The sequence below is a fragment of the Eumetopias jubatus genome, unplaced genomic scaffold (assembly GCF_037043125.1).
Source record: "Eumetopias jubatus isolate StellerSeaLion01/CBP00866 unplaced genomic scaffold, mEumJub1_p1.0 scaffold_6, whole genome shotgun sequence".
Classification (NCBI taxonomy): domain Eukaryota; kingdom Metazoa; phylum Chordata; class Mammalia; order Carnivora; family Otariidae; genus Eumetopias; species Eumetopias jubatus.
The window spans coordinates 19,859,721-19,880,430 of NW_028274812.1; the positions used below are offsets into that span (position 1 = coordinate 19,859,721).

The window sequence follows — 20,710 nt, forward strand, 5'->3', positions numbered from 1 at the left end:
TACAAGATATCCATAGAACAAAGTTTATGGAGTATTTTTGTTAATATCAACAAGAAATGCTTTTGTCCTTTTCACATGTGAATATTAAGTAGGTCACTTTAATGATTTACTCTAAGCCCTCACATGGCAAAACATGGTATTTCCCAATTGTGTTGAGTCTTTGAAGAGAAAACATATAATTTCATATGCTTTCTTATAACTTGCACAGAGCCTGCGCCTCTGCCTTCCTGTTTCAGCCGTTGCTTTGCAATTTCTCTCTCTCTCTCTCTTTTTTTTTGGCTGTTGCCTGCAGTTACTTGTCCCTGTGGATGATCCCTGCATAGCCATTTCTCCCCATCTATTCCTGGCTTGAACGGACAGCATGGTGGCACTGATCTACTCTTGACCTCTAACATCCTTTGAGACTCTCTCCCTTGCTGTGCTTAAAGCTCAGTATACCCTGCTCCTGATCTCTGTTATTGATGTTATCTGCACCATTTACCAGGCTGGCCCTCTGCTCAGCTATACCAAAACAGGGATCTGACCCTCGAGATCTACAAAACTTATTTTTCCTGCTGACCTACAGGAAGATCCCTGCCCTTCTTGTGGCTTCTTCTAAATTTTACATGTGGGGAGGGGGGTTTGGGGAGTGGTAGTTGGAAAACTTGTTAGACCTCTAGAGATCCGTTCTTGCCATTGAGCCACCCAGCCGCTCCATCACTGAGTGCGCTAGGCTTTGAGCTTATTCACCACCTGTCTGCCCAAGCCCTGCTGGTGATTCTTGCACGGCCAGATTCCATTCTCTTTTCTCCTGACTTTACTTGTTTTCCCTTTCAGGTCATCTATAGCCTCTCCCCCTAACCTGGCTTGCACAGGACCATCCCATCTATCAGCTAAGCTTTATATATTTGAACTTGGTGCATCTTTGAATCTCTCAGTTGGGAACCAGGTATAAATTATTCCCCAAAGAGTTCCTGGATCCAGATTCCATGGGGATAGGGAACTTTCTAACTCCATGAGCAAGTGATTCCTCAGCTCTGATCAAGTGGAAATCCTTGCTTAGGTCATAATGGAAAATTTAAAAAGCAGGAAAAAAATTATAAATAAAAGATGATCCTAACTCTGTTAGAACCAAACTTATTGGCATGAGAATCACTAGGAGAAAAAAATGTCTGTAATGTTAATATTTGGATGACATGACTATAGATTTTTTTTCAATTCTCTAAATTTCTACCACACATTCTATTGCTTTTTTTTTTTTAAGATTTTATTTATTTATTTGAGAGAGAGAGAGCATACAAGTGGGTGGAGTGTCAGAGGGAGAAACAGACTCCCCGCTGAGCAGGGAGCCTGATGTGAGGCTCCATCCCAGGATCCTGGATCATGACCTGAGCCAAAGGCAGACGCTTAACCCACTGAACCACCCAGGTGCCCCTCTATTGCTTTTTTAATAGAAAAATGACACAATTTAAGAAGTTGTTTTGAAGAAATAATCCAGAGGCTAACATCAAATTTATTTAAAGGACAGTTGTACTTGAATTTTCTTTTGTGACCTTTACCTTGCTACAAGGAGACAGGGGTTTCTTTGGTTGATGTTAGAAACACTTTTTCTCACTTCAAGCCCTTATCACAGCTTTATCTTCCCTTGTACAGCTCTTTGTTTTCTTTATCTGCTGGTATTTGTGTCTGCGTGTGTACGTTATCTCTATCATCTATCTATCTATCTATCTCCATATTCATATCTATAGCACATATTGTTAGTGCCCTGCCCCCTCTTGGCATTCACCTTCCCCACACAGGCCAACTCTTAGGTTTCCAACTGCCAGGATCTGTAACTCTTTGCCTGAAGGCTCTCTTTGGAGATTGGAGTCTGCATATAAGACACATTGGAAGTAGCTGGAATTAGCATACCCCTCCCTCCCCAGCAGCCCTCAACCATGACAGGAATTGGTGATTAAATGCTCCCCACATCCTTGCCCCATGGGGATGGTGGACATTACAAAGCCTGCTCTCCACTGTCTCCCAGAGCCTCCAGCAGGACTGAGTCCCATGGTGGTAACCTGCCTGGTAACACACCCGTTATTGGGTGCTTATCATTTACTGCCTTGCGTCCCCACATTCCTGTTGGTGCTTCCAAGGATCACTTCCCCAGTACACAACTTTCACTCAAATCCTCCTCTCAGAGTCTCTTTCTGGGGAAATCCATCCTAATAAGATATGCATATTCATATCCATTTTGTGCAGTTCATAAGAAAATGGCTCATGGATTATAGCTGACTCCGAGCTAAGCCTGAGCTCAAAATGTGGCAAGGCTGCTAACAAAATTAGCATAATCTTAGGCAGCGATACTAGAATAATGGTTAAAGTGAATCAAAGTATTCGTGCAGTATTGTTTAGTTCTGGATGCAAAATTTTTTACAGGATACTCAAAATTGGAATATCACCATTGCCTGATTAGGAGTTTAGGAACCTAATAACAAAGAGAACAGTTAAAGGCAGTGAAGCTATTTGCCTTGGAGAATAAACTACTAACAAATGGTGTAATCAGTCTTCAAGTAGCTGAAGGGAAGTCATGTACATAGTGCACTGAATTTATTCAATCTCTTTCCAGAGGGCAAATCTCTGATTGGGCAAAAGTAAAATAAAAGAAAATCTTTGGTTCAGGAAAACAAAAACTTTTCTAATGGTTAGAACGTTCCCTTATCAAATGCAAGATCCTAGTCCCTGGAAATATTTCATTAGAGGGCAAAAATCACCTGAATCCATCTCATTCCTTAAAATGAACGCAGGTCACACATGTAAGCTTCTGTGATTCTCACCAAAAGCTCATTTCAGTTGCCAGGATTCCGTATTTGGAATTCCTTCAGACTACCATCCTGTTAAGGTGCCTCACTGCTCCTACCCCCTTGTTTTCCTGGCCCTCCAATACCTTCATTCTGAATTTGTGTCTTAGTTCTGTTTTCTGGCTAGCTTCATGGATGAACAATGTCGTTTGGGATACTGCTCTCCCAGTCGATATAAATCACATCAATATGTCAGTCGATATGATCAAATAAAAATGATCACCAACAAAAATGGGAACACACTTGTAATGAAATAACTTAGGAGCTATCTGCCCCCTTTTGGTACAACTGCAGGTAATAGGGCTCATACCCCAGCCCCTCCACCCGTCCCCACCCCAGTCAGAAGTGATTCCTCACCTACCCCTCTCTAACACAGGAAGGGGAAAAGGACACAAAGAAATAGAGTCCTGAATGGGGTGATAGCTTATTTTATTTTATTTTATTTTTTATTTTGTTTGCAAGAGTGAGCATGTGAGTGGGGGAGGGGCAGAGGGGGAGGGAGAGAGTCTCCAGCCGACTCCGCGCTGAGCATGGGGCCAACTCAGGGCTCAGTCTCATGACCCTGAGATCATGACCTGAGCCCAAACCAAGAGCCAGACACTTAGCCAACTGAGCCACCCAGGCGCCCCAGGGGTTAGCTTATTTTAAATGACTTCTAAATTTACTTCCAACTCCATAATTCTGTCATTATTTTCCTTTTCAGGTTTTGATATCCTCATTCCTAAGTTCCTTTTCCTCCTCCTCCCCCCCTTCTTCTTCTTCCCCTCCCTCTTCTTCTTCTTCTTTCTTCTTCTTTTTCTCTTATTAGTTTATAAGCCTTGCTTCTCAAGGTACCGTGAGAAAATCAAGCCAATTTCTGGTTTAATGGTGTCATTACTTCAAATCCTTAAACTAGGCTCTCCCTTTCTTCCGTGTCCCCAACAAGCCTTGGTGACTAGTTTCGCCTTTTACCTTGTCTAAGGACGTGTACTTCTGTAAGGAAGGAACCTCCAGCCCATGCTTTCCCTGTGGATGAGTTATTTGCCCTCACTTTAACGGGGGTCCCACTTCAGTAGTCTATGTGTTACTGGCAGTTCTCCTGAAGAGGACACTGTTTCCCACACCTATTATTGCTTTGCCAGACCTCTGGCTGGGCTCAATGGACACTGAGTATTGCCATGCTCTTCTGCAAGAAAGGCAGACCTGCTGCTCAGTGGGACAGCTCTCTCTGATGCCAAAAGGAGAGCTTGTTTTTCATGATGAAAACATGTGTTGTTCTAGTTGGCAGAGTTAGGATCAGTAGGTGGAAATATAGAGCTCTGGACCCCATAAGGCTCTTGGAATAAATCTTCAAAGACTTAAGCTGGGAAAACTACATGGTGTTACAACACTTATTTCCTTTTTTCGACATTTACTGATTATCTGCTTTGCCCTGAAGTCTCACAAATTAGAAAAAAAAATGGATCACAAACAAAAAGGAACTTAGAATCTATTAAGGGAAAGAGACAGGCAAACTACAATGTAGTTAGGATGTGAATAAAATGCTATGGGGATACAAAAAGGGGATACTCTCCTGAGCTCTGCAGAGGAACACGAATTCGCAGGCTCTGGGCCAGCTTAGGATGGAACTCAAATTCCTTATGGGCCACTTGTTAGCTGAGAGACTCTGGGTAAGTTATTTCAGTACTCCAAAATATCCATGGAGCAGTAGTACCTGAAAGATTAAATGAGAATGAATGTAAAGAACCTAGCAAGATGTCTGGCACAGAGTAAGCTGATGAACATGTTGCTCCCCTTCTCTTTGATTCCCTTTCAGGAAAGTCTCTGTAGAAATTATTGGGGCAGTTACTCACACATCATTTGTGGTATCTGGACCCCAGACCCAGCCGCTTCAAATGTCTTCCTATGGTGAAGCTTCTGGACTCTCCAAGTGGGGGTCCTTATGACCTACTGGGCAATCTGAGGGTATTTTTTGGACTACACATCTGAAACATTTCCATTTTTCTTCTTCTTCTTCTTTCGTTTCTCATTTTCTCTCCTATGACTTTTCTCTCTCAGACATCAAGCTCCCATTTCATGATTTCTCATTCTATTTTCCAGACACAGTGAAGAAACCCCCTGGTGTCTCAGCCCCTGATTCTGGAAATTTCTTCAACATCAGCCTTCCTGTATACAGTTTGCTCCTACCATCTAAATACATCACAATCTCGTGGATGTGGTCCTTGTATGCCCATTGTTCTCCCCTTGAATGACACTGGGTAGATGCTTTACTCTGTAGGTATCTTATGGCAAAAGATGGATAATGGGCTTCTTTGTTTTGAGGACCAGTGAAGTCTCCATTGAAATGTAAGGGAATAGAAGGAGGATGTCAACAAAGTAAGAAATCAGTTTCCTCTAAGGTGTGAGTCTTATGGGGCACAAATAAAACAAAGATGGCAGCCTTCAGATGCCTCCATCTCCAGGGCTCTGCTGGAGATCCAGGACTTTGTCAAGCCTCACACATTCTATCAAAAAGATGAAAGACAATGTCTGCCATAGCACTGAATATTGAAATTCTGGATTTAATTTTAAATTTCGTGTTTCAGGTACCACCTTTCTCATAATCAAAATGTACTCTACTTTTGTTACCTACCTGGCCTATAGATTTTGTGTGATGTTCTCCAACTTTGATCTAGAAGACATGTTGTGAGCAAAATCAAACCACTGTAACTATTTTTTTGTACCGGTCTATTTATCTTATTGTAACTCTGACAAAGCATAGAGAAGGAATACACACATTTAATAAATAGAAAATATTTATTATACAGCATTATCAAGATTATCTGACAAAAGGCAGTAACGAGCCAAAGGAAAACACTTTTACAAGAAGCTAAACAACTTGTATAAGCACATACATTAAGGTGAAGAGTATCTGCCCTTTTGGTACAGGGTATGTATGTGTACATTTCCAATTTTGAACAATTATGCTACAAGAGCTAATACTGTATTGTATTCAAGAAAACTTTTAATCATGATATTAGGCATTCAGAGAAATAATGTAACTGGTGTTGAATGTGTTCACCACATGTCTCAGACTAAAACCTCAGAACAAACTGACATATTATTTGAATAGTAGAGCAGTTTTCCTGATCTATTCTTACTTAAAAAAAAAAATCTGAACGCACAAGTCCTGTGATATCAAGGACATATGTTAGTGGCATTAAGATAAAAAAACATGTTCCACGAATAATAGATAGTAGGCTTTTACTTGCTTGTTTGCCAATAAGCAGACCACCTATTAAGCACTGGAACCATCTACGCTCCTCATTCTGCTTCATTACCGTGAAAACATGAACTGAAATTCCTGTTTCAGTCATGAGGTCTTTCTACCAAAGGTGTTACAAATAATTTTTTAAAGGAAAGGCAGTCCATTCTTGATATGGAACTGACTAAACTTGGCAGTAGAATATGGGAAGACGTAAGAAACATGAGCCTCAAATATTGGAGCTGATGTTAAATTCTGAACAAATGATGCGGTGGGTATTTAAAGATTCTAAGATGATTTTTGGCTGAGAAATTAGCTTCCACATGAAGGAAGCATATTAAAATATGACTGCACATAAGGCATAAACAGATATTTAAAGGGGTAAGCTTCATTCCACAAATAATAGAAGAAATCAAAACAGCAAGAAAAATTGCTTTTATCGGGTGTAAAAAGGAGGACAAAAATGAAACTGGATTATACGTACATAGATATTACACGCAGCAAATGACAAAAATATAAAGAAAAGTGATGACAGTACAAACAGACAAATCAAAGTACATGGAAATAACAAATAAAAGAAAGTAAGAGGTGATGGATAGATAATTTGAAAAATTATGACCAGACATAGAGGTTAGGATATGCTTCAATCACTGAAAGCTCAAGTCGCTGTGGAAAATCTTTAAAAAAAAAAAAAAAATCTAAAGTGACCTGAAATAATCTCAATACTGTCATTCCAATCTCATGTTTTAATAATGATGTGTGAAAATTTATAAAATGTACCTCTTTATTGTTACCCACAGTTTTTTTAATGTGACAAATTTTCAAGCCACTTCATTAATAATGTGTTCCACATCATAAAATATCTGAAAAATAAGTTCCCTCTTAGAAGAGGAAGGACCATCTGAGCAGCGTGTGAAAACCACTCAATCACAGCACTCAAACCTTCAAAGAGCTTCTGTAAATATTGGTGACAATATATAAAACATTATTAGAACATAAAAATATCTATACTCTATTGGAAAGACAACCTTCCGGTTGCAGTTCCACTGACGTTACATTGCACAAATTTTATTATCACACGTATACAAGGACACAGGAACACATTTACGTACTAGTTACAGGGACTTGGATGACAGAAGGAAAGAATTATTTGTCACTGAACCAGTAATAGTTGCTATGAGTACACCATTAAGTTCGAGGATGGATTTGTTTCTGTAGTACATAGGAGAAACAATGGCACCAAATATACATACTGCATCTTAGGAGTTCAACTGGTAATAATATTTGCTACAGTAAATGTAAGGTAACAATTTTGCCACGTGGTTTGTTCTCTTTAAGTGAAGGGCAGAGAAGAGCCCCCGTTGGCACAAACACAAGATAATCCACAAAACATCTTCTGCCACTCTCAAAACAATCTCTTGTCCCAGCGTTTTTTCCAAAATCACCAGTGAGTGAGTATCAACTATGGGACGTTGTCTGTGCTGATTGCATTCACCACCTCATGCTTGTGTACTGTCTTGCCTCTCATTCCATCCTCCCTTAGCACTCCTGATGAAGCACTTTTTGGTGATGCTTTTGCTCTGATTCCTGTTTTCCTAAGTAGAGAGAAATCACAGAGCAGCAGGGTGTCCATACACTTTTTTCCAAATGTGACAACAAGGCTGGCTCTGCATCAGGTGCAATGGGTGAAGAGAGGCCCCTGTCTGGGCCAATTCCCAAGGCTCCTGAACGCCAGTAAGGAGACGGGGTAGAGAAAAATGAGCTGCCATGCCATGGGTGATTGCATGCCTGCCCCTCCTTCACCCACCCATCCGTCTGGCTCCGCCACACTCACTATGACTACCATGAAAACCATGATGTCAGCTAATGATCCACCTGGCCGGTCCACATGTGTTGTCTCTTTTCAAACTGGCCAAGTGTGTGTGGGCACATATATCTATGCACAATTGTCCAGAAGAGGAGATTATTTCCGTTGATTTATTTATTTATGTACGTATATATGTATTTATTTATGTATGCGGTGAACGTTGTACACTATATGGGATTGTGCTTTGTCAGAATTGCCTTTCTTCCCAGAGAAGGCTTTTGAATAATTCAAGAATCGGGATCCTCGCCGGGCTCCTTTTTTGACTGCAGAGCACAGTTCCCTCTGGCCTCCACTAAGGCAGCAGCCTCGGCTCCCTTTCCCTCTGACTTCACCCTCTTCCGAAACTCCGCCTCCCAGCTGTCCGCACATCTCCGGAGGTGCTGGTGCTCTCTGGTTTCTCTTACTTTTCCACGTGGACACCTCCTTCCTACAGGGTGGAAGAGCTTTGCTTATAGTCCCTCAGGATGACCGAGGCGTAGGTCACGTTGGGAGGGGTGCAGAGCACCGACTCGGACACGGGGGAGCTGGGCACCGAGCTGCCCGAGGCCACCGAGTCGCGGAAAGGCGACGGAGGCGTCAGAGCGGGCGAATCCTCGGGGGCCGGCTTGCTGGCCGCCTGCAGGCCCTCGTCTTCCTCTTCCAGTTCATCTTCCTCCGTGTTCCCTTCCCGCTCATACAAGTACTCTTGGAGGAGCTGGAACCTCTCGCTGTCGTCCTCGTCCTCGTCTTCTGCTGGCGGGGAGGCGGGCTCCTCCCCGAAGGTGCTCAGCTGCAGCGGGAGCATTTGCAGGTGCTGCGGGGGCGCCGGGGGCGGGTGCAGCGAGCTCACCCCGTTTCCCGGGCCCCCGGGGACTGCGAGCACCGCATTGAAATCTGGGATCCCGGGGCTGAAATTGTTGACCACCCCCTGTAGCTGGTCCATCAGGGATTTCTGTGGCTGTGGTGGCTGCTGGAGGGGAAGGGGCAAGCCCTTGGGGATGGCCGGTTCTGCCAGGAAGAGGGGGGTCTCCTCTGTGGTCAAGTGGGGCGGCAGAGGCGGGGTGCTCACCGCGGGTGGCACGCGTCGGTGCACCACCATAGAAGGACTGCTGGGAGGGCTGAAGCCAACCGGCTGGGCATCCTCCTCCTCCACGTTGTAAAGGGTCTTGGTGCTGGTATCTGAAAAGGTCAGGCTCTTTCCGGAGCCCTGGTAACTTTTAGTGAGGGGCTTGATGACGGCAGTTTGGTTGCAGGCCGTCTCATTGGTCTTCACGTGCACAGAGAGGCGGTGCCACATGTGCTGTCCCTTGGGCACCTGTCTTCCACCTGGTTCAGACCATGACACAGACTTGCCATTAGAACTATGAATAAAATAGAGATGGATTTATTTGCCGATATTTCGTGCACACAGGAGAAAATACATATAAATTATATGCAATCCCAGCTCAATGCAATTTGATTCCCCCCCCCCCCCCCAGTATGCCTGGCCTCCATACCCTTAACCTCCCCTTATCACAGGTCAAAAGCCAAAAGCTGCAGTGACCACAGCTTGCCTCTGTAGCTGGTCAGTGATTCCATCAACCCCAAGACAAGGCAGAACACATAGACCCGGAGAAAGTCCCAGGGGGAGAAACTCCCGGCTGCTGCAGAAGCAGCTATTTTCATTTCAGTCTGAGATTTCACAAAGTTATTACACACTCACGTACAAACACATACCCTTATGGTAACCACGACATTGCCACTCAGTGCAAGACTTTGAAAGATTCCACAATTGATGGAGGAAACAAGAAATAACACTGTAGTTACACATGGACAACAGAACGTAATGCCCAGAGCTCTTGCCTCCCTTTCTTCTTAAGTCCCTGGAACAAATTAAAACCCACATATTAAGCTACTCTCATTGTCCTGTGAGGTTATAAAATATATCCCCTCAGTCGCCCTTTCTGATAGGTACCAGAGCAGCAAGGTCAGACACATGGCACCTGTCCAGAAGAGAAAAAAGCGGGTGACAGAAAACCCAGACCCATGTTCCACTTATGTGTGTCATAACTTTGGCTTTTCTTTTTATTCCAGTGCATTATTCCTGACACATACAATGAATCACAATTCACATAAAGGCCCTGATTCATAGCAGCTAGTTTGGGATTTCCCGGCTGGGGACTTTTAACTAGGTGTGTTTGAAAAGAGATAGAACCAGGAAGCCCAGCAAAATACAGATGCTCAGACCCTGGTTTAGTCCTTCAACATAGTTTGTGATGAAAATGAGACAAAATTAAGATTCAGAGAAAGCAGACGTTATGGAGACAAAGGTCCCTCCCTGGCCTTTTCCTCATTGAGCTTCAGAGAAGAAAAATGTTAGGGTACCAGCAGCCCTCCTGCTTTATCAACTTTCATTTTTATGGGACCATCAAAAAACCAATCAAATAGAAGAAGGAGGAGAAGTGGGAGAAGGTGGAGGAGGAGAAGGAGGAAGAAAAGAGAGGTATTGTGTATATCATTCAAATTCTATTCTGCGTGTTGTAATAACTCTGGTCTTACTTTGGGACTTTTAGCTTTTTTTCCTGTATAACTTTTAGCAGATGTTGGTAACTTACCATAGCACACTATTAATAACAGCAGTGTTAATACTTATATCAGGAAATATTTTTTCTTGTGTGTGTGTGTGTTGTTCTTTTTTGTTGTTTTTTTGAGTTTGCTTTTTCACTGTATCCATGAAAACAACAGAGAAGGTAGCACAATGTTAACACATTTTTGACAGTAAAAGGAATAGGGATAAGGAACATTTTTTTCTTAGGTGGGTATGTGTAATAGACTATTCTGGATCATGGTCTTTGGTTTTGAAAAATGTAGGAAGTGATCAATAGTTAATATAATGGTTTATTTAATCATTTTGAAAATGCAAGAATGAATACTTCAAAAATCATGTGTGTTGCATTTATGATGACGATAATATTTTGACATTTTACATATTATAATCTTGAAAAATGAAGTGAGCCAAATAAATACAGAGTTTTGCATAAATTCTGATACCTATTATAGAAAATTCTGGATATAAAAGTCCTAAAATAGATATAATAGTTAAAATTTTGAACTCATTATTTGGGAAAAGGTAGTTCCTCTATCTTATAATTTATATGCTATATGGATATTTATTTGAGAGAGAGCTGCAGGCAGGGGGAGGGGCAGAAGGAGAGGGAGAGATACTCTTGAGCAGACTCCCTGCTGAGCGTGGAGCCCAACAATGGGGTTGGTGGGGCTTGATCTCACAACCCTGAGATCACCACCTGAGTGGAAACCAAGACTTGGATGCTCAACCAACTGAGCCACCCAGGCACCCCATTTATGCTATATTTTTAATTGTCTAAGAAAAATCTCATCTCCAAAATACTATGTGAAAATTAATATTTTTCTGAAATATATGCTTAACATATTTGCTGAGAATGTAGAAGTACTTGTAAATGCAAAATTACTGGCTTTTCAGCTTCCACACTATTGTTAGAATACCTTTCTTCCGAGCTGAGTCAACTATAGAACAGACGGCTGGTGTTCCCAGCATGAACAGACAATCAACCAGTCAGTAACCAAGACCACAAGCCACAGTTCCTCTTCTGAGTTTGAAACTCTAGGTGAGCTCACCTCCCACCTCCTTCTTTCTCAATTTCCTCCAATCCTTACTCTACTCAGACCATCTCTCTCTTTATACGTTCATTACTACTCTTTCAGAAAGTATAAAACCATGGATTTGCCTCTTGCCTTGCCTCTTAAATATGTTTTAGTGTACCACCCAACCTCAATGATTTGCATTTTTTTGGCACCACTTTTTAAAAAAGAGATTTTATTTATTTATTTGAGAGAGAGAGAGAGAGAGAGTATGAGTGAGGAGAGGGGCAGAGGGGGAGGGAAAGAGACAAGCAGACTCCTCCCTGAGCATGGACTCCACCCTGAGCATGGAGCCCAATGCAGGGCTCAATCCCAGGACCCTGAGATCATGACCTAAGCAGAAATCAAAGAGTCAGATGCTTAGCGGACTGAGCCACCCAGGGGCCCCTGATTTGCATCACTTTCAATTGCAATGGAAACATCTTTTCTTTCTTCCAATGCCTGCCTCTCAATGCTTATTTTTTTTAAAAAAAATCATTAAACTAAAAGGATGCTTTGTGTCTTTATTTAGCTGTGTGTGTGTGTGTGTGTGTGTGTGTGTGTACGTGTGGGTGTTTAAGAAACAAGTCCCTTGAGAGCTAGTCTACACCTTACTCAACTACCAGGTTTACATACCCCAACAAACCATTGCTCCAGTCTCCATAGATGCTGGCAAAAAGGCATCCTTGTATTCTTGGGACTTAACTTCACTCACTCACTCACATGGGCTGTTTTCCTCACTTCCCAGGGCCCTACATGGGCCTCTATTTAAATCATGCGCTTCCCTATTTTAATGGTATTATTAATCATCTTGCATATAGATAAAATCACATCTTAGTTCTGTTTTAATCCAATACCATTCTTATTCTTGTAATGGGAGATTTTCACCCTGGCTGTCAAAATTAGCAGCCCTTCCCCTCAGAGTCTTGCTCTAGATTTGCTGTAAAGAACTGTTTAATTAGGAAACAGTTCTGAATGTCCCAGGACACTTATCAGATTAAGAAAATTAGATTAACCTTTTTTTTCCAAGGACAAAATAAATTGCTTCCTAAAAACCAGAGATAGTGAAGGAAATGTGTCATCTCATAGAAACTTCAGGACAGTGTATAAACTTCAGTCCTTCTGAATTAGGTGTTTCTGACATGTTGTCCGTATACAGCTTGAATGGTCCATGAATCTACACATGTGATAAGCTTTGTTTTTACAGTGGATCAATATTATGTCTTGATAGATTGTACACTGCTATTTTCAAATGCATGTAAGTGCTATCATGATAAAATGTGCTGCTAGATACAAGTGTAGCTAAATTCGAGAAGCTTTTTTGTGTTTTATGTTCAAGTGGCTACTAAAAAAATGTACAATTATTATTGATTCGAGTGAAGTTTTAAGAAGCATTTTGGTGTGAAAAGGGATTTCCCTATTTGAAAAGGTTGGGACCCCATTGCTATGATATTAAGAAGAGAAAAATGTATAAAATATGGGGCAGCCAAAAAGGAGTAAATGCATTATCAAAATGCAGTATTACTATGAAATAAGTCTTCTATTTAATCCCAGATAACTTTAATACCTTCCGTTTCAGCCACCAACTTTTCCTTTTATTATTTAATTTTACTTGGTTTCCTAAATAGAAGTCTTAGGAAAAGCAACCTGATCTAGAAACACCAGGTAATTGTCACAAAACACCCCACCCTTCCTGCTCTCACTTCAGAAGGCCGACATCAGGCCTAAAACAATCTCATATTTGAAGATCAAATGCAGTAGCATTTGGCGTGAATACCTCAGGTGGCTAAATATATTTATTGATACAGAAGTTATTGGAGGAAATGGCTGTTAGGCTGGAGAGGAGCCAGTATGCACACTGGAGTGTGCAGAGCCAAGCAGGCCTGGGACTGCCGAGCCAGCTATGACAGGCTTGGAATCTTGCTTTGGTTTTTCTCTCATTAGATTAGTCTAACAATCCCCCCCCCCCCCAAACAGAAAACCCGATATTTACAGCACTTTAGAGAATGGTTAGAAGTGGGTGGTGTAAACAGATTAGTATATCTTTGGCATTCGGAGTGATCTTGTCTGTTTTATTTGTTTCAGTAAGTACTAGTTACATCTGCAGGGTACACTGCTCTCTGCTCCAGAGAGGTCTAAAATGGGAATATCAGTGGGTGGGTGTTTGAGATCAGGAGGGAAGCATCCTGCACAAGCTGCCTGAGGGGGAAGCTTACACAGCACCTGTCTCCCTTATGTCCAATTCAAGTCTTTGCCATGAGGCTTAATAGCTTCACGACAGACATAAGGATGGCATCCAGAGAGCCCACAGACAAGGCAAGACCTTCGCAGAAGGAGGGGAGACGCAGTCCTTGGAACCTGAAAAGGTTAGCATGTGTTTTCTCTGAAAATGAAAGTGGAAACAGGAAATGCCATTGAGTCACGGCATGGAGAGAATGGCTTACCAAGTCCAGAGAAGAAACCAAAGCTACAGGCTTATGGGCAGTTTTGCTGGGGCCGTGCAGCCGTGGTGGAGACATGAGGCCTTTCCAAAAAGGCTGGTGCTGCCCTAACTGAGATACTCAGAAAGGGATGCCAGACATGTGTTGTCCAAATGCCTCGCCTCTTCCTGCTTCAGGGCGCTGGTACCAGAAGGAAGTGTGAGTAGTGATTCTTGTAGAATCGCAGGCATTGGAACTATTTGAAGCCATATGAGTCAGACTCTTGTTTTCCCAGGCAACGCCAAGTTAGTCTTCAGTACAAAGGACTTCCACTGATGCCAGTTACACTTTTGAAGGCTTTCCAGAAAAATCTGCATATTCAGTACATAATCTCTGGAAGCCTATGTGAACATAATTAAAATTTCTCACCTTTTGGATTCACCACTAGTAAGGTAGAAAATCTCTGGATGTGTTATTGGAGACAAATGCTTTTTGACTACATGGGAGCTTCATAGTTTCTGCAGATATCCATCTTAAATAGCATTGTGGATTTATCCCTCTCCTCTAATCCGAACGTCATAAGCTAGTCAGAGAATCACTTGGTTTGCCGAAATTTACAATACCTCAAAGTCTAAATATACAGTCCTCTTTTTAAATCTTTAGATGAATCACATTCTATATGTTAAAGTTATATGATACAGGATACACAAGAGCACAAGGGAAATCAGTTTGCCTTTATCAAGCTTTGTGCCCTCTTCAGTGAATCACTTAAGAAAAAGACACCCACAAACAAAATGAGCTCACCAAAGTATGGGAGGCTCCATAAACTTTGTCTGGGTATAGGGTCTACTGTCTTGAGAAAACAGACAAATCTGTTTCAGACTAATGAGTACAATTCTGATGGTTATTAAATTTTTTCTAAGTACATTCTAAATGGCCTTTGGTTCAACCTAATCATGATTACTGGCTGAGGAAAGAAATTCTCATGCCAAAGTTTACTGAAGACATCATGTTGTTACAGGAGTATTGTTTTAGCAGAGGTACACCAGCTGTAATTATATTGCTCCAGGAAGTATAGATGAGTCTAGATTCCATTCCCTTTGAAGGAACTTCAAGTCAAGCATTATTGTATTTCTATGCCCCATGCTACCAGACCTGTAATTTTAATAGCAAGTCATTTGATGTTCCTCAGCTCTAACCTGGAGTCCTCATGGCTTGCTCTGGAAACATAAGGCAATTGCATTGCTCTGCTGGGATTATTCCTCAGAAACAGGATAGATCTAGGCAGACCACAATGGTCCAGGAGGCAGCTTTATCTCCATCACTAGTCCCTTTGCCTGGATTGTTCACAAAAGCTGTGGGAACTGAAGGTCACAGAGAGAACATATCTTTTTTGTTGTTGTTTGTTGAGGAACAGCCAAGGCTAAAAATTGCCAGTCTCTTCTCAATCTTTTCCTGATCCTTTATAGTCTCCCGAAAGAAAGCTTGAACAGATCCTATTCCAAGAATTCTTAACAACCAATCTATCAGCTTTGCTGATTGTGGCTTTTTTTTTTGGTCACCTACCAAGAATGTACCCACTTTCAGCCTTTGCTTTTGCTTTTTTAGGCACTCACCTTTAAGTCATGAAATGTTAGGTGACTCTTCTCTCTCTCTGGCCCTGCTGTCACAGCAAGACAAGCACATCTACTATTCCCATCAGTCCCTTTTGACAGGCAGCCAGGAGCTGTCATAATCAGGATCTCCTTGCTGTGCCCTTGGTCAGACTCAGCCCAGGCTGCAAGAAATGCTCAATGCCTTTTGACTTGGTAAAATTACAGAGAGTGCATCCAAGCAGACGAGTGGCTTTGATCTCGATGAGCAGGGGCCTCCTGACCACCACCTGAAACACACTGGCATGGCTACCATATTTTTCCCTTAAAGAATCAGTATGATTTGAATGAGACCACACTCTTTCTATCTGGGCTTTTTAAGGGAATATCAGAACACAGACTTCCCAATGCACTCCACTGAGTGAAGAAAAGAGACACCGCGGCCTCATACACTGGCCTCCATAGCCAGGTTCAGTAGCAAACATTTGAACAAATTGGGCTCTTCTCATCTGAAGAGCTATGCAAGCCACAAACACCTTATCAGTGGACTCCCTCCTGCTGCAGGAATGTGTACCTTTGACTCTCCCAGGAGTTTGAAGGGCTGTAAAGGAACAGCTGAAAAATGACCACAGACTCCGTGCACAATGAATTGAACATGGTCTACGTTCTTTTGTTAACTTAAAGAGACACTGTCAAGACCTAAAGGTCAAAAATTGGACCAAACATGCACCATTTTTATCAGATGGCGAAAATCTGATAAAAACACTCAGAATTCTGGGGGGAATAACTACATTTCCTTTTTGTAAAACTCTCTTTTCGTAGGATTCACAAAACTTTTGTTTTGTGCTCCCCAGGGTGTGGGAGGCACCCAGCAGAGGCTCGTGTCAGTGCCCACCCCCTCGAGCTGACATTATGGAACTCTCCATAAGTTCAAGTTATAGCATTTACTTTAATGCAGACAGCATCATTTCAAACATTTGTGCAACAGCAAAAAGGCAAAAAAAAAGGAAAAGAAAAGAAAGAAAACAAAGAAAGAGCTCTGTTCGCCAAGGAAAAGCTGACGAATTTATGAAGGGGGGAAATTCACTTTCGAGCTTGTGAGTAGGAGTCACAAACAAAAGTGAATATCCAGAATCGGAAAAAGTGTTGTGTCTTGGCGTTGAAACTTAAAAAAGCAAAAAGACTAACAACTTGACAGTGCCCTTTTAAGAACGATGGACAATCAAATTAAGGCAGTCGTGCAAACCATGGCACGTAAATGGTTCCTCATTCTTGATGGCATGCACCACATCTGTTTCCATGTTAGAAAGTGGAAAAACCCAGGAGAGAGAAAGCAAGGGGCAGACCACTACATTGTCCATGCAGCTTTTCTTACACATTCACTGCAGTGTGGGGGTTTTCAAAGCTGCACATGTGCCGACGGACATTGGCTGGTGGGCGAGAATTCTGGCTGCCTCTTCCTAAAGATTGAAAAGAAAAAGACACCCAGTGAGTGAGTGGTTATACACGTGTACAGATAGAGTGATCACACCACTCAGGTGGTGCCTGGGCCTGGGCCAGGGCCTAGCCTGGCTCCTGAGCCTTTCTCCATGTCATCTCCTCCCCCAAGTGTCTCCCCTGCACTGGCTGGCTATTTCTTACTGCCAGGCTCATTTCTGAAAGGCACATCAGTGGAGTGCATTCTTTCTTTTACCTTATGGGACCATCTCCTTCCAAGTGGCAGATGTTTTTTCTGCTGTGTGTCTGTCTGTCCAAAATTCGCTCTTTCCCTCCACTCTTGACACCCCCTTTCCTTCCTGGTGGCAGTGGGTTCCACCTCCACTCACACCGATGCAGGCTGAATCTTCCTGCCCATCACCCCCTTAAAGGACGTTTGTGGATTTATGTCTTACGTTGTGAATTTTAATTGCATTGCTAATTTTCCTTCATCTTACGTTATCACAAATGCATTGTTGTCACTTCCTATAAAGTCACATTTATCTCTTGGCCCTCACAGGACGAAATGTATCGGATGGTGGAGAGAGGGGGAGTGGTGAGAGATTGGAGGAATCTGCCACTTGGGGAGAATGTCATCTCATTCCTTGGCTAGAGGTCTCCTTATACAGCACATAGGATGATCTGATAAGAGGAGAAGAGCACTGACTGGTCATGGCAAGGCTAACAGGACAGCCACCGGCAGTTGGCCTTTTACCATCATTTGTTGGAGTGAAGATAAGTGGGTTTCCCATGAGTTAAGCAGCACTTCAGAAGATAATGGGATAAAGCCATCTTGTTATCACACCACCTAAGACGGCTGCCAATCACAGAAAAGAATTTCAGGAACAAGATGCGAAAGGTGAACCATCAGCAGGTGGGCTGTGGGTGGATGGATGAGGTTGGTTGAATTGGGGGGAATCTCAATATGAACTCTCAGTGATGAAGTCCCCTCTAGAGGGTCCCTGAGAACTCACAAATATTCTCTATGTATCAGCGTTGGGCCGCCTACCCCAAGACCCTGGTGACAACTATCCATTGTTAATCAGAAGAGGACCACAGCAGCTGCAGGCAAGTCAAAAACTTTGGCTATATTTCCTATCTTTTTTCCCATTAAAGCAGACAGAGGAGGGGAAACAAGAGGGAGGAGCCAGAGATATTGCAGGAGCAGACCACGCCCCTTCCCATTCCACGTATTCCAGACTGAGGCCTGGCACGTGCTAGAAAAGAGAGATGTGAATTTGAGGTTTGAAACAAGAATACACTGGAATAGCTTTTCAATTCCTGAAATCAAGGAATCTGATCTGAATGTAGAAGGTGGGAAAAAAGTCTTCCATAGCACAGTTGAAGGTAAAAGAGAAAAATAAAATTAATCAGTATGTGTATTCCCTCCAAGTTTGGGCCATTCAATAAAACATTTCAAAGTACATGATCTACCCAGAATAATTTGAAATCCTCGCCCAGAGATAAAAACTTGAAACACCTTGGTGTAACTTTGTTACTACTGCAATAATCCATTTATTTAAAAAAAAATAGACAGAGATAATGTTTGCTATTAAGCTTGCTGAAGTAATATGTCCCTGACATTCAATATGCCCACCTGAAATCACAAAAATGATGACAACAATGAAAACATCAGCAAGTAGACGACCAGGGATAAAAGTATGATGTTTGACTATATAAATGAAGCTATCAGTAAGAAAGAACATTTAACCTACAAAATAATAAAACAACTTAATTTCTCAGGAAGGAAGGCAGAAATACACTCAAGGCATTTGGCTTTCCCTTGCCAAACTTCCTGCATCCCTTGAATCCCCTAGTTAATTCCACCTGTAGATAATGTCTACATGTGGCCTGATCCAATGGTGCTGGGAAGCCAGGATCCCACCCGGGCTGGCTCAGGACCCTGTGTCCAATACAAATGCACCGCATGTCCTTCATCAGAAGGTCCCTGCACTTGGGATTTAGTGGTCTATAGTCATCATTTTGAAATCTGCACTGGGGGCTTGAAGCCTCAGCTTACCCACAGGTCCTGCCTCCCTGACTTCCCTGGTGCCCCCTGGGACCCTCTGAGGCTTCACCATCTGGCCCTGCCCAGGGATCACTGCCACTCTCCACCACTGGCAGGGGTGCAGGAAGATCAAATCAGGGTCAAGTGCACATGCTGCCTAGCAACTCCAGACAGTGATTGGCTGTCCCTTCCATGGGCTAGCAGGGCCACAGTGCATTTGATAGGCAACAGCCCAGGGGTGAGCTTCTCACCCACCCTCCATGGTACCTTCTAGTCCACCTGCTGTTGTTGTAATACCCTTGGAGATCACCGGTCTACCAGGGGCTAGGGTAGGAGGGAAGGGAAAGGGGAGATGCTTGGTTCAATTTCCCTGGAGTGTCTGCCCAGTGACTGGATGGGTAGGAGGGGGATCTGGCAGCCTGAAGGCTGCACCTGCATGGAGTCACAGAGTGGAGGCCGCGGCACATGGCAGAATATGCACTTGTCCCCCAAGTCTCCTCTCCCCACCCTGCATGGCAGTGCAGCATTAAATGGCAAATAAAAAAACCACTAAGACAGGTTGAGAGAGACACCATAGGAGAAAAGGCTTTATATCATAGTCTCTTTAACATTACCCTCTGTGTGTTCAACCAGGGGCCTCATGTTTTCTTTTTGCACCGGGCCGTGCAAATGATGTAGCTTGTCTTGTCTGCTGGGCGTATGTATGATGATAACCACAGGGAAACGACTTGACAGCTCAGAGACTTCATGTGCTGACATTAGCATAGGTGCACAGAGTGTGGCATGCCTGGACAACAGCCCTTCTGTCTCCCAGGGACTGGGGTGGGAGCTCTGTGGCCTCTGGCACTGACTTGGAATTAACTGCTGCAGTTAGTGGAGAGTTCTGTGGTTCCTTCAGAGGCGGCAGTCATACTGACAGCCAAACTCCATACAGTAACTCCCAGCAATCCCAAAGCCACCTTAATTCACTATTGATTGAAGTAGTTGAAAAAATTATAGCATTTCCTTCATAGTGCCATTTTCTTCAGTCTCTGACTCACTTTGCGTTGAAGTGAAATGTAAATGACCTATGCCTACAGAGCTTACTTTTATGAAAGGGGTGGTTGATTAAAGGTTACAGGCCAAAGCCTTGAAAAATCTGATGCCAGAGTGTCTGTTTTATCACTGCACAAAAACTGAGAGGAGCTTGACTTCAGGGTATTTTTAGCAACTGTAAAACCACATATTCAACCAACCACAGATTCAGCAAGCCAAAGTAAAAGCTTGGAGGGAAAATGCAGCATATGGAGACTTGACAAATATAAGTCCCAAATCTGTGCTTGAATCTTTTGGCAGAAACTGTGGATTTAAAGAAACCCCAGAAATTCAGTAAGAAAGATTCCTTTTCAATTTCTTCTGAAAGTGCAGTTTTTTTCTTTTCTTTTGCTCTTTTTTTCTTTCTCTTCTTCCCTTCTATTATCCTTTCTTCCTCTTTTTCTTTTCTTTTTTTCCTTTCTTCCTTCCTTCTTTTCTTTACTCATCTCTTTTCTTTCTATAGAGTCAATGCTTGTTACAGTTCCTCTCATCTATTCTCATTGTCCAAATCTCCCTTTGTAGAAAAGACCATCTCTCTTTGGGTGTACTTAGTCCCATATGACTTTGTTTTAATGTGTTATTTTCTTTACAGTAGTTCATTCACACGTCA

At 42.7% G+C, this 20,710-nt stretch overlaps 1 protein-coding gene across 3 annotated transcripts in view; it reads right to left on the reverse strand.

The window, feature by feature from the left end:
- Window positions 1-8,339: 8,339 nt before the first annotated feature.
- The window catches only part of GRM1 (glutamate metabotropic receptor 1), a 432,450-nt gene continuing 420,079 nt past the window's right edge, over window positions 8,340-20,710 (reverse strand). Inside the window, exon 8 of one of the 3 annotated variants that reach the window (XM_028103377.2) lies at window positions 8,340-9,252. In XM_028103377.2, coding sequence (XP_027959178.1) covers window positions 8,340-9,252 — 913 coding nt within the window. Of the gene's footprint in view, window positions 9,253-16,941; window positions 17,003-20,710 lie in introns of those variants that run through there. The other 2 variants (XM_028103378.1, XM_028103379.1) reach the window with 2 other exon arrangements.